This window comes from Hyla sarda, chromosome 8, assembly GCF_029499605.1.
Source record: "Hyla sarda isolate aHylSar1 chromosome 8, aHylSar1.hap1, whole genome shotgun sequence".
In the NCBI taxonomy this organism is placed as follows: Eukaryota; Metazoa; Chordata; class Amphibia; order Anura; family Hylidae; genus Hyla; species Hyla sarda.
Window position 1 is genome coordinate 229,259,528 of NC_079196.1, and position 15,031 is coordinate 229,274,558.

General features: G+C 45.5%; 1 protein-coding gene across 1 annotated transcript; it reads left to right on the forward strand.

Annotated features, from left to right (window-relative positions):
* Positions 1-5,734: 5,734 nt before the first annotated feature.
* On the forward strand, positions 5,735-13,322 carry LOC130285358 (prostasin-like; the record flags this gene model as incomplete). The annotated part of the gene is made up of 4 exons (XM_056536717.1): positions 5,735-5,747; positions 10,659-10,863; positions 12,494-12,765; positions 13,261-13,322. Coding segments are annotated over 4 exons (552 nt in total), but the record flags the coding sequence as incomplete, so codon positions are not given.
* Between the last annotated feature and the right edge of the window lie 1,709 nt (positions 13,323-15,031).

Consider the following 15,031-nt stretch of genomic DNA (forward strand, 5'->3'; position numbering starts at 1 on the left):
AGAAGGTCGGGGGCAGGCGGCAAGGTTCGTAGTCAGGGGAGATAGCAGAAGTTCTGGTACACAGGCTTTAAACACACAAAACGCTTTCACTAGGCACAAGGGCAACAAGATCCGGCAAGGGAGTGCATGGGAGGAGGTCAGATAAAGGCAGGGAGCAGGTGGAAGCCAATTAAGCTAATTGGGCCAGGCACCAATCATTGGTGCACTGGCCCTTTAAGTCTCAGAGAGCTGGCGCGCGCGCGCCCTAGAGAGCGGAGCCGCGCGCGCCAGCACATGACAGCAGGGGACCGAGACGGGTAAGTGACCTGGGATGCGATTCGCGAGCGGGCGCGTCCCGCTGTGCGAATCGCATCCCCAACGGCCAAGACAGTGCAGCGCTCCCGGTCAGCGGGACTGACCGGGGCGCTGCAGGGAGAAAGGCGCCGTGAGCGCTCCGGGGAGGAGCGGGGACCCGGAGCGCTAGGCGTAACAGTACCCCCCCCCCCTTAGGTCTCCCCTTCTCTTTGTCCGGTAACTGCCTCCCCTGGGATGAGGACACCGGGAAAGAATGGAGGGTTTCCTCAACGGCAGGCAGTACAGCAGGAGTGGGAATGGGGAGGGAGGGCAGAGGGCGAGGCCTGGCACGGGGCAGTGTGACACCAGGACGGGGGCCATGGGGGGACACAGGGGCTTGCCTGATGGGACTGGGAGGGGGGGAGAGGCATTTCCTGTGGCAGGCAGAGTCCTTAATGACCTTAGGGGGACCGGATACAGGAGGAACCACAGGGTCACGGCAGGGAGTACTGGGAACCGGTTGAAGGCAGTCCTTGGAACAAGAGGGGCCCCAACTCTTGATCTCCCCAGTGGACCAATCCAGGGTTGGGGAATGGTGTTGAAGCCAGGGTAGTCCAAGGAGAACTTCAGAAGCGCAATTAGGAAGGACCAAAAATACAATTTCCTCGTGATGAGGTCCGATGCACATTAGGAGGGGCTCCGTGCGGAAACGCACGGTGCAATCCAACTTGGCTCCGTTGACCGCGGAAACGTGGAGTGGCTTGACAAGACGGGTCACCGGAATGCGGAATTTATTCACTAAGGACTCCCGAATAAAATTCCCAGAAGCTCCAGAGTCCAGGCAGGCCACGGCTGAGAGGGAAGAGCTGGCTGAAGTAGAAATCCGAACAGGCACCGTGAGACGTGGAGAAGCCGACTTAGCATCAAGAGACGCCACACCCACGAGAGCTGGGTGCGAGCGTGCGTTTCCCAGACGTGGAGGACGGATTGGGCAATCCACCAAAAAATGTTCAGTACTGGCACAGTACAGACAAAGATTCTCTTCCTTACGGCGATTCCTCTCTTCCAGGGTCAGGCGAGACCGATCCACTTGCATGGCCTCCTCGGCGGGAGGCCTAGGCGCAGATTGCAGTGGAGACTGTGGGAGAGGTGTCCAGAGATCTAAGTCTTTTTCCTGGCGGAGCTCTTGATGCCTCTCAGAAAAACGCATGTCAATGCGAGTGGCTAGATGAATGAGTTCATGCAGGTTAGCAGGAGTCTCTCGTGCGGCCAGAACATCTTTAATGTTGCTGGATAGGCCTTTTTTAAAGGTCGCGCAGAGAGCCTCATTATTCCAGGATAGTTCAGAGGCAAGAGTACGGAATTGTATGGCGTACTCGCCAACGGAGGAATTACCCTGGACCAGGTTCAGCAGGGCAGTCTCAGCAGAAGAGGCTCGGGCAGGTTCCTCAAAGACACTTCGAATTTCCGAGAAGAAGGAGTGTACAGAGGCAGTGACGGGGTCATTGCGGTCCCAGAGCGGTGTGGCCCATGACAGAGCTTTTCCAGACAGAAGGCTGACTACGAAAGCCACCTTAGACCTTTCAGTAGGAAACTGGTCCGACATCATCTCCATGTGCAGGGAACATTGCGAAAGAAAGCCACGGCAAAACTTAGAGTCCCCATTAAATTTGTCCGGCAAGGACAGGCGGAGGCTAGGAGTGGCCACTCGCTGCGGAAGGGGTGCAGGAGCTGGCGGAGGAGATGGTTGTTGCTGCTGTAGCTGTGACTGTACTTGCTGTAGTTGTGACTGGAGTTGCTGTGTCATGGTGGTCAAGTACGACAGCTGGTGATCTTGTTGGGCGATCTGACGAGCTTGCTGGGCGACCAGCGTAGGGAGGTCAGCGACAACTGGCAGAGGAACTTCAGCGGGATCCATGGCCGGATCTACTGTCACGATGCCGGCTGGCAGGAGGTGGATCCTCTGTGCCAGAGAGGGATAGCGAGGACCGTGCTAGTGGACCGGTTCTAAGACACTACTGGTTTTCACCAGAGCCCGCCGCAAAGCGGGATGGTCTTGCTGCGGCGGTAGTGACCAGGTCGTATCCACTAGCAACGGCTCACCTCTCTGGCTGCTGAAGATAGGCGAGGTACAAGGGAGTAGGCAGAAGCAAAGTCGGACGTAGCAGAAGGTCGGGGGCAGGCGGCAAGGTTCGTAGTCAGGGGAGATAGCAGAAGTTCTGGTACACAGGCTTTAAACACACAAAACGCTTTCACTAGGCACAAGGGCAACAAGATCCGGCAAGGGAGTGCATGGGAGGAGGTCAGATAAAGGCAGGGAGCAGGTGGAAGCCAATTAAGCTAATTGGGCCAGGCACCAATCATTGGTGCACTGGCCCTTTAAGTCTCAGAGAGCTGGCGCGCGCGCGCCCTAGAGAGCGGAGCCGCGCGCGCCAGCACATGACAGCAGGGGACCGAGACGGGTAAGTGACCTGGGATGCGATTCGCGAGCGGGCGCGTCCCGCTGTGCGAATCGCATCCCCAACGGCCAAGACAGTGCAGCGCTCCCGGTCAGCGGGACTGACCGGGGCGCTGCAGGGAGAAAGGCGCCGTGAGCGCTCCGGGGAGGAGCGGGGACCCGGAGCGCTAGGCGTAACAATCACCTCCTCCGACAGTAAATACAATTACATTTTGAGAACAGCAATTTATGTATTTCCCAATATTTTATACTTTATTTTCTGAACTATTAAGCTAAGTTTCCAAAACAGTTTCCATTTTGTCCAAAATAAATGCGAAAATGGCCCCCATGAAATTTTTTCATTGACAAAAACGCCGCAGCCAGATGTTAGCTGTAAATCAATAAAAAAAATGCAAAATTCTTTTTCCACTTTGCATTTTTCAGTTTGGCGTTTTTTAATTTTTTTTTATTTTTTAATCCTTTTGGTGTTTTTCACTCTTTTTTGGCATTTTTTTTAGCTCTTTGGCAGTTTTGCAAAGTCGCAGCATGTTGAGCCTATGGCATCTTTTCCCCTGGAATCATGGCGTTTTCTCCCATAGAAGTCTATGGGAGTAAAAAAAAAACACCAAGAAAAACGCCATCTGGGTTTTAACTTTGGTGTCTTTGCAAACAGTTTTTATTTATTTTTTTACTTTCATTATCCAAAAAAGTGATAGAGATACCTTTTTTTAATAAAATGTCATAGGGTACCATTAAAAAAATAATAATAAAAAAAATACAGTAGTGATGGTAAAGATTGTATTTACTGAAATGTATCTTTTTAGAATTAATTTTTAATTAATTTTTAAATAGGGATCAATTTATGTGGGCGGGCAGGGCAGTACAAATGTAAATGGCAATAATAAAAATGTAGTGTAGTTTTTCACTTTCTCTTCTTCATTTTTTTTAAATTTTTTAAGACAGTACTACTACTCCCAGCGTGGAACACACTGTTCCATGATGGGAGTAGTAGTACCTGTACTAATTGACAGATCGCCCGGGTCTTTTGTGACCCTCCTGTATAATGTATAGATGCGGCGGCCGCTCTTCTATGGTCCCCTGCACTGTCGTACATATACACCTATTCATATTTCCTGTAGAGCTGTGATTGGTCAGATGGTTCCAGCCAATCACAGCTCTTTGTGGGAAATATGAATATATGTATATATACGGCGTGCAGGGGACCATAGAAGAGCGGCCACATCTATACATTATATAGGAGGAACACAGCGGGTGTCAGGAGTGACATCTGCTGTGATCTTTCCTTAACTGCAGGTACTACTACTCCCAACATGGAGCACACTCTGCTCAATAGTGGGAGCTGTAGTACCTGCATTAATTGTCAGATCGCAACAGGTGTCAGAAGTGACACTCACTGCGATCTGTCTATTAAGGCAGGTACTACAGCTCCCAGCATGTAGCAGAGTGTGATCCATGATGGGAGTAGTAGTACCTGCAGTTAAGGACAGATCACAGCAAGTATCACTCCTGACACCCGATGCAATCATCCTATCTATTGCAGAGATGCAGCGCTTCGCATCTCTGCACTATACTCAGGCCAGTGATATGAATAGAACATCATTCATTCATATTTCCCTCAGAGCTGTGATTGGCTGCAACCATCCGGCCAATCCCCACTCTGGGCGGAAAATATGAATGATGTTCTATTCACATCACTGGGCGGAATACAGAGCAGAGATGTGAGCGCTGTATGGACGATCATATCGGGTGTCAGGAGTGACACCCAAGGCGATATGTCTATTAGTACAGGTACTACTACTCTACAGTCTGTTCCATGCTGAGAGTAGTAGTACTACCTAGTAGTACTAATTAAAAAAGAGAGAAAAAAAGTGAAAACAGACACACATCCCTACTGCATCCTTTTTTTTTTTTCTCTTCCTTTTTTTTTTTTATTTATTTATTTATTTTTTTTGGTACCCAACAAATTTTGGAAGACAAAAAAAAAAAAAAAAAAAAAAAAAAAATTTAAAAATAGCCAAAGGGGCAAAAAATGCTATTTCCACTCAAATGAAAACTCAGAAAAAAAAAAAAACAAGTGGAAACATAGCCTTAAAAAAATTCTTTTCAGACCATGACATGCCGCAGGTCTTACAGGGTGTGGTCCTGCATTGTTTAGTCACCTATTCACATTCTGCGTCTGTGACACCACCAAGCTGGGAGCCAAGCTATCTTTTAAAGTGGCAGCCTTTTTAGGAACAACTGCTACACCCCTGCTTAAAATCTCTGCCGTTTTGGCATCTTCTTTTAGCAAATAAAAATGCCTATTTATTATATGTTTAACTGCACCAAACTGCGGATTGTAATAGTTACAATATATCATCATACATATTATCAATAGAACATAGAAACATATTATCCATTTCTTTAGTGGTTCTCGTGTTCATGTTCTATGTGTCTCCCTACTTTGCAATAATTGACTACAAGTTTTGTTTTTTACAATGTCCATAGCTCAATCTAGTTATTTCTTGCATTTAAAAATGTATGGTATTGAAAGAATTGTATTTCCTGCCAGAGGAGGTGATATACAGTGCCCCACCCCCTCAATGCAAGTCTATGGGAGGGGGCGTGACAGCCGTCACGCCCCCTCCCATAGACTTGCATTGAAGGGGTGGGGCGTGACGTCATGACGGGGCGGGACTATGACGTCACGAGCTCCCGGCGCCGGCTCCAGCATTCAGAACAGTTTGTTCCAAACGCTGAGCAGCGGAGTACCCCTTTAAAGAGGAGTAGCCCAACACAGGTGCATCAGCGATCAAGGGTGCGCATGCGCCCAAAACGCATCCGGCTTCAGTGGTGTGGTCACATTTAGGTGGTGTGCACTGTCCTGTATCACGGAATTTTAAATGGCTCAATAAAAGTTTGACGTTTTATCGAGTGACGCTGGATCGTATTGCTTCTTACTCATGGATTATGTGTCTCATCAGGCTGAGCGGGGATCCGTGCGGCAGAAGGAGAAGGTGATCTTGTGACTTTGTAGGTAAATAAGTGCCCTTTCTGATAAATAGGTGTCCCTGTAGGTAAATAGGTGCCCCTTTCAGGTAGAAAGGGGCACCTGTGGATAGATAAGTGCCCCCTATAGGTATATAGGTGCCCTCTTCTGGTAGAAAAGTGTCCCTGTAGGTCATTACATAAATAGGTAGGTCATTTGTAAATAGGTGCCCCTGTAGGTAGATAGGTGCTCCTGTAGGTAGATGGGTGCCCCTCTGTAGCTAGGTTTCCCTATAAAGAGATAGGTGTCTTGGTCAGTGCCCTTGTAGGCAGATAGATGCCCCCTTTAGGTAGACATGTCTCCTCTCACACACAAAAAAAGAGAGAAACTCATCTTTCCCCACGCTCCTGCGCCAACAAGTTTCTTTTCCCGCTTCCCCTCTGTTGCAGGCTACACAGGATGAGTGATGTCATTACATGGTCCTACATCATGGACAGGACACAGATGGGGAGCCAATGGAGACGTGCTTGTTGGGAAAGAGACGCTTGTTCAGGGATCCAGGACAAGTGCCCTGATTTCTCTTGTGATAGTGACTGCCAGCTCCCCCGGCATCCATCGGCCAAGAGCTGCGGCTATTACCAACATGGAGATCGCCTCATGTAGGTTATTTTAACATGGACGGAAAAGTAAACAACTTATAAGGGTCATAAAAAAGCAATAAAATATATATTTTGTCAAGTTTCTAACTTTTTCAGAAGTAATAAAACATCATAAAAACTATACAAATTGGGTAACACCGTAATTGCATCAATCTGAGGATTATGGAGACCAACGTAATTGTACGAATGGCATAAAAACAAGCAAACAAACAAAAATCACTAAATGACACTTAATAAAAACATTAAAACTTGTCTGTGTCTTCAAGGGGTTAATACATTTCAAGGAGGAATAACGAAGGAATGTCTCAACACAGATTTAAAGGCAAAGATGTCATAGTAACAATTTTATCTTATGGGCAGTTAAAGGGGTTATTAAAACAAGTGGCCACTTCTCTTGACCCCTTTAAAGTTGCCTGTCAAGACATTTTGGACCCTTCACTTCTGCAGTCACCCCCAGTCTCCACAGAAAGACAAAAAACCCCAGACTGGATACACAAAAAATACATTCAGGCCCCAGAGTAAACCCCAAAATAAATTCAGACTCCAAAATAAATTCAGACTCCAAAATAAATTCAGACTCCAAACCAGACCCCTAAATTAATCCAAACTCTAAAATGAACTCAATATTAACTCAAACTCTATAATTAAAGGGGTCCTCCACCATAAGGTGATCTTAGTAGGTACCTGGCAGACAGTAATGGACATGATTAGGAAGGATCTGCACTTGTCTTGGGGATAAATGGCTATGCTGTGAGATTACCATAAGGGTACGTTCACACGGGTGGATTTTCAGTGTATTTTACGCTGCAGATCCGCTGGTGAAGGCCCCGCTCTATGCCGGCTTTACATGTGCCTGCTCGTGGTGGCAATACGCCGCTGCCAGCAGACACACTGTGATGTGCGAGTCGCAGTATACTCACACATCGCGGGAGCTCTCTGCCTAGCTCAGAGAGGGGAAAGCGGCCGCGATGTGCGAGTACGCCGCACACATCACTGCAGTGTGTATGCTCGTAGCGGCATATTGCCGCTACCAGCAGGCACTTGTAAAGCCAGCATAGAGGGGGCCTTCACCAGCAGATCTGCAGCTAAATACGCTGCGAAAATCTGCGCATGTGAATGTACCCTAACACTGTGGCTAGCTGTTTGTGAACTGGTATTTCCTGTTTGACTTTTCTTTTTCTGACTACAAATCTCACAATTCCATCTTCCTCCCTCCCACACATCAGCCACCCCACCCATTGAAACATAAATGAGCTGCATCCATTCAAATCAGTGTGGTTTTCAATCAGGGTGCCTCCAGCTGTTGCATTAGTTGCAGATTGATCTCTCTCCCACCAAGCGATCGCTCCACCTATTGAAGCAGACAGGCTCCCTGTCATCAGCTGACTAGTGAGTCAGGTCTCGGCCGCATTGCAACCTGGGAAAAATCTGAGACAACAGTCATTTTGTATGATGTTAAAAATAAATATTGGGGTTAAAATCACAGAAGAATTGTGAGAAAACCGTCACACACAGGTACAGACAATGTATTATGTACTACAATAACTTTACAGCCCCTGTAGCATAGTCAAATAAAAAATATTCCTGGAATACCCCTTTAATTTAGATCCAAGAACTAGAGCCAAAATAAATACAGACCCCAGACCATAGTTCAAAAAACAATCTATTCCTTCAGATAGACTCCAAAATAAATTCAGACTCTAACCTGTTCTTACAATTAATTCAAACCCCTAAAAAAAATTCAGACCCCCAAACCAGACACCTAAAATAAAACATCAGATGCCAGATTAATTTAATAAATAATTCAGACTCCAGAAGAGCCCATAACATTACCGTATTTCACAGCCCTGGCCGGACCCCAAAATAAATGCAGACCGCAAAACTTTCCCCAAAATAGACCCTAAAGTAAATTTGGACTTCAAAACAGATGTTTAAAGGGGTTTCCAGGAAAAATCATTTATTTTTTATTTTTTATATCAACTGACTCCAGAAAGCTAAAATCTTAATTCTTCTAATAATTATCAGCTGCGGAAGTTGAGTTGTTCTTTTCTGTCTGGCAGTAGTGCTCTCTGCTGACATCTCTGCTTGTCTCGGGAACTGCACAAAGTAGAAGAGGTTTTGCTATGGGGATTTACTTCTACTCTGGGCGGTTCCAGAGACAGGTGTCATCAGAGAGCACTTAGACAGAAAAGAACAACTCAACTTCAGCAGCTCATAAGTACTGAAAGGATTAAGAATTTTTTATAGAAGTAATTTACAAATCTGAATTTGGGTAGAAAAACAGACACGGTCGCACATCTACAATCTTGTATAATGATCTGATTGCTTCTCAGCACAATATCAAAAACTAACAGGTAGTTAGTATACATTTTTGATCAAAAAGTACAAGCCCACTCGCCATGTCAAGGCCACCTATCCAGAGTGGGTCCCTAACGTCCCTAGCATAAAATGGCGCAGCACCGGGCGGCGACCACCACCACCGCGACACCAATGCCCACAGGGGGGGAACGACCCACTGGCAGAGCGGCCCCAATGCCACTCAAACCAGTCTATGGGCCGCACCCCCCCGCAGACACAGCGCTAGTTGATATATATAAAGTTTATATAAAGTTTTTTCCTAAATAACTCTTTTATATTCATTCAAACCTCTGAATAAATTCCATCCCCTTAATTAAACTCCTAAATAAATTCAGACCCCCAAACCAGACCCCTAAAAAAATTCAGATGCCAGATTAATTTCAGAATTAATTCAGACCCCAGAAGAGCCCGATACATTATTTAATAGCCCTGCTTTAACCCCAAAAACAAATACAGGCCACAGAACAGACCCCACTATTAAATTGATTCATAACACTCCAGAACAGAACCCTATATAAAAGCAGACCCGTAAATAATTATAGGCTCCAATCCAGAACTCTAAATTAAAGGGGTATTCTGGGCAAAAACATTTTATCCCTTATCCAAAGGGTAGGGGATAAGATGTCTGATCGTGGGGGGGGGGGGGGGGAACCTCCGGGTTTCTGGGATGTGACGTCATGCCACGTCATGTGACTTCATGCCACGTCATGCCACGCCCCTCCATTCATGTCTATGGGAGGGGGCGTGACGTCCGTCACGCCCCCTCCCATAGACATGAATGGAGGGGGCGTGGTGTGACGTCACATCCCCAGTCCCAGAAACCTGGAGGTTTCCGAAACTAGAGACGCAGTCCCCGCATAGAATGCGGGTGCTGCAGGTAGACCGCAGGGGGTCTCAGCAGCGACCCCCCCCCCCCCCCGCCCGCGATCAGACATCTTATCCCCTGGGGAATACCCCTTTAATTCAGACCCCGATTAAAAGCCTAAATAAGTTTAGACCCTGGACCAGATGTCCAAATAAATTCAGACCCCAGAAAGGGAGGAAAGTAATTATTATAGGTAATTATTGTATAAATCCAAAAGATAGCAGAGTGGTCTGGGTCGTGGGGGGGGGGGGGGTGATGGCCCCCTACTGAGTCAAGACTGTGTAAAGAGAATGAAATCTCCAGAGGTTGCGTGTGAAGAAACAGCGGGAACAAAAACAACTTGGGGTAAGGACAAAGAAAAATATTCTAGGAATCAGTTTCATTCTTGACTTTCCCTGAATGTTTATGAATGCAAATTTACACCCATCCCAACTGACTTTTCAAGAAATACCATACATTCCAAATTAAATTGTGAGATGTTTCCTGGTACTCCCCCTCACCTCGAGTCCCACCACTGACCAGGAAACAATTTTCATGAAAATAAATACGATCTGCCAAGAGCAGAAGACATCAGTCCGGACCATGCTCCACCCCAAAAAGATGGAAGTCACCATGTGGGGCCACGTGGGGGACATGTTACCGACACCTCTGATACTCATCATGGTCCTCGCCGGTAAGTATCTCTTCAACAACTGCTGGTCCTTGTCTTTAGGGTCATTTTATTTATATTTGTTTCTAAAAGTATAAAAATGTGTTTCCACCAATAGACTTTCATAGCTATAGCCCCCCCCCCCCCCCAAAAAAAAAAAAAAAAAAAAACAATATTTAGAATATTTTTTTATTTTTTTTTTACTTTAGAATTATTTTATTGAAATTTGTGGCTAAACATATAAGCAAATTTTGACAGAAAAGAACAACTGTTCAACCATCTGAAGGTTTGTCCGGGATTCTAGATTTCTTTTTATAACTACTGCCCCCCCAAAAAAGGCTAAAAGAAAGGCAAAAAAAAAGACTAAAAAACAAATAAAAAAAACTATAGTGAAATGTTTTTTGTTTTTTTTCCTTCATTTTTTTAAGTTTCGACTTCTGTTTCCACCGAGACAACCTCATCCCCTCCGGTGTGCGGGGCTCCAGTGGTCTCCGGCCGGACTCTTGAGGGTACAGATGCTCGGGATGGACAGTGGCCCTGGCAGGTCAGCGTGAGGTATTCAGGGGCCCATATATGTGGAGGAAGCCTCATCTCCGGCCAGTGGGTGCTCTCCGCCGCTCACTGCTTTATAAAGTGAGTACAATGACATCTGAGTGTCACATGACCGTCATTTACATTATTTGTCTTCAACCCTTCAAATATTAATTTTTATTAATTGATTTTTGATTTTATTGTTTAAGTTTATTACTTGTTTTTCAGTTGAAAGACAAGGGCTTATTTTTTAGTTTATACTGTTTAGTGACACCATTATTTTACTTGATGTTTTGTGGGACCAACTAAAAGGTTTGGAGGGTTTGGATGACAAGTTTTTGTAAATATTTTGGGGGTAGACCTGACTTTTCATTTATTTATGCTTTCATTTTAATTCTGTTTTTTGAGATTCAAGGTGACCGAAAAAAATCTAGCTTTGGGTATGCTGTTTTTTTTAACGGCGTTTACAGTGCACATTTTTCAGAAATTTCCAGAGATTTTTCTGGAATTTCGAGTCCCATTTTTCTGGAATTTCCAGAAATATATGTTGTGGAAATCTTGCCGTATGAACAGTCCAGCAATATCTCATTGAAAGCAATGGGGCTCAGCTGTAACAGAGTTTACAGGCAGAATTTTTCTGCCGGATTAAGCTCTGAAACACCGCCATGTGAACATGGCCTAAGAGTAACTTTTTTATTATGCCGGAATTTATGGTAAGAAAAGGTTGTCAATGGGTTTGGGGACCATTTTGTGTTTGAAAGAAAGTATTTTATCTGTAAATATTAGAGGAGATGTGAGACTCAGAGCCAGTGCAGTTTATTGGCCTCCGTCTAATGGGCCAAGAGTGTCACAACCAACGTAGAGACCCTGATAACCCAACCAAGTCACCGGAAGCATCCAGAACAGAAATAAAGATACATTTTTGATCAGAGCTCTCATGTCATGTGTCCTCTACTGTTAAAGGGGTACTCGGCCCCTAGACATCTTATGCCCTATCCAAAGGATAGGGGATAAGATGTCTGATCGTGGGGGTCCCACCGCTGAAGGCCCCCTGCGATCTCGCCTGAAGCACCCCAGACATCCATGCCGGGTGACTTGCGATGCAGGGCGGAGGCTCATAATGTCACGGTCACACCCCGCTCGTGATGTCACCCTCAATGCAAGTCTATCGGAGGGGGCTTGACGGTGTTTTATTTTTTTGTGGTTTACATAAATTTTATTGAAAAAAAAAATGGAAAAAGGAGGATTTAAAAAAAAGAAATAAAAAAAAACATTCTGAAAATGTTTGTATCTTTTTTGCACACATGTTAGATCCCCTGAATAGAGCTGTACAAGTTACTGACTCTTGACCGTAACATCTAGAAGGATAAATGGCCAGAATCAGTTTTCTGGAATACTGGCCACTGAGGGCGGGTGTCAGCTGCAGATGTCAGCCTGCACCCCCTCCCCCTGTGTATAGGGCAGACTCAGCCAAATGTTGGGAAGAAATGAACATGATCAGCTTTATGAACATGGGGGAGGTTCAGAACTGAGAGCTGGTGGTCCTGATGCTGCCATAATCTCGAATTTCCCGAGGTGTCAGGAAAGTTGTCGTTTCTAAAACAGATTTTGGATGTTGGTTCCACCTTATAGAGAGATACAAAGCAGAATAACTTAATTTATCAATTTTTTCCATATTTCACATCTCTTTTTGATTTCATGTTTCTTCTGATTCCTTTTTTACCTTCCTCAGCTCCAATAACCTGGACCATTATTCTATATACCTGGGGAGACATCAGCTGTCGGCGGAGGATGATCACATGACCATCGCTCAGGTCAGCGACATCATCAGACACCCCCAGTATAATAACCACAGAGGCCGAGGGGACATCGCTCTACTGAAGCTCTCTAGCCCCGTCACCTACACCCAGGACATCAGGCCCATCTGTCTGCCATCTGCTGCCGTCACCTTCCCCTGTGGCATGGAATGCTGGGTAACCGGCCGGGGTAATACTTCTACCAATGGTGAGTTTATTATATTTGACCATTTATTTGCATGTAATGTCAAATATACCTACAATAACATCATATAGAAAGAGAGAAGACCACTCTAAATTGCACTAAAAAGTGGTCTTCTGTGGGGGTGGGGGTCTTTTTAAAAAAAGGTCACTATGTATAATGTATGGTGGAGTGAAAATCTGTCCTAGAAAATTGGGTCAGGAGGTCTATATGAGGAGTTTCACTGTAGTTTTAAATGGGCACTGTGATCAACTTTTTTTTTTTTGATATGCTGTAGTACTTATGTACTACAACATATCTCTAATATATTTCTATAATTTATTTTGTGTTTAAATTATTTTTTTTGCACTTGAAATCCGGCCACTAGGGGTCTCCCTCCCAGTGGCCGGCTGCAGCTGAATTTGGACTGATCCCGGCCGGGTTTTCGGTCCAAATTCAGTCTGCCTGCGCTCGCTCCCTGCCTTTCAATCTGCTGTGCTCATTGGCTGCCTTGCCTTGCAGATGCCTTCGCTCATTGGCTGCCCGCCCCCGGCATGTACAGTCTGGAGGCAGTGCGGCACTGATGCTCCAGATAGATGGGATAGATGGGCAACAGGGACAGAAACATTTTTTTCTACATGGTGGGTGCGACTCTTTAAACAACTTTTTAAAAGGGTATTCCACTGGAAAACATCTTAGGATAGGGGATCCAAAAGATAGAAGAATATGTGTGGTGTCGGGGTGCAATGCAGGGTAGATGCAGGGCAGATGTTGTGGCTCTAGGGGCAGATGTTATTAACCCCTTCTTGACGTGATGCCAGGGCGTGGTTTAGCCTTAACCACCCGAAGACTCCTGGAAAAAGCCTTTCCTGGCGAAACGCGTTGGAGTTGTGGTGCAGGACTGGGGTGAGTCCTGTGGCTATTACATGAGGCTGCTATTCCCTTATCTATCTTACTCACTGATTTCAGACCGAGCTGCACTAGCACTTTCTCTCTTTGCGTTTGGCACGTCCATTGTTTTTATGAATTCTCAGGCACATTATGGCACTTTATTTTCTTGATTCTTTGTTATGTAATTATCTCACATGGAGGTATTTGTTCCATTTGTTTAGCACTGTTCTTGTTTGCACTTGTATTTGCTGCTATTTTATAGCACTTTATATCAGTCCGAGTCAGGCTCCTTGCTTTATCTAATTTGACCTATTATACTACATTGCCACTTCCACAGGCTCTCTCACCCCAGTACCCCTCTTATTTTTATATTTTTTAACCTTTATTATCTAATGATACTATTATTCATTTAATCTGTATGCATACCCTTTAATAAATGTAGTAAATAATAGATTTTTAACAATATATTGTGGTTGGTTTTACTTTGCTCTGGGGTTTCACATATTTGGTGTGGTCTACATATCTTTAGGTGTTATTATCTTAACCACCCGAAGGTAATACAGCTGGATCCTGGGCTAGGCACGGGGGCAATGAAGACACCGACGCCAAGCTACGGACAATGGTAGCTTTACTGAGGGTAGACAGATGACACAGTCTATGCAGTACAGCCAATATCCCAAGGAGGTGACCAGTGACACAGGAGCTCGCAGGCTTGTTGGGACTTGCAGTAGTTAGACAGACTTTAGTGCAGGCCACGGTGACAATAAGAAAGACTTGACTTGATGACTGACAATTAGATGACTTTGCGTTACTTGCAATTGACAGGTGGCTGCAGACTTTAGGCTTGAGGCCTCCAATACTCTGGACACACACTGAGACGACTTGACTGCACTGGACCTCAGCAACAAGAGAGAGATTGTAGCTCTACCCCTGGTTTTATAGGGGGGCTGTGCAAGGAGCCCATAGGTCATTTGGGGGGGGGGGGGAATCACCTGGTCACTAGTGTCTCCTGGGTAACAAGCATGTGGTTTACAATTTAAAGGAACAATGCACTTTACAACACAAATATATACAACATGGGGATTATACTGTAAGGGGGCCCTGGGAACATGCAAGGACTCTGTCTGACAGGGCAGGAAAATGGTACGAGGACACACCACCCTGTACTGGGCAACCACAAAATCCCCCCCTTTAATGAAGTGGCCCTCGACACCCAGTCCTGGAGGGCGGAGGAGCGGAATGACCACAGGGGTCACATGCAGTCCTGGAGGCATTTCAAACAATGTCCATATCCAGGCTGAACTTAATAGAACTGATGAGAACAAGGAGTCCTTATAGTACAAATGTCCATACATGCTCTGAACTATATAAAGACTTATTAACTGTATGACTACTGAAGAAT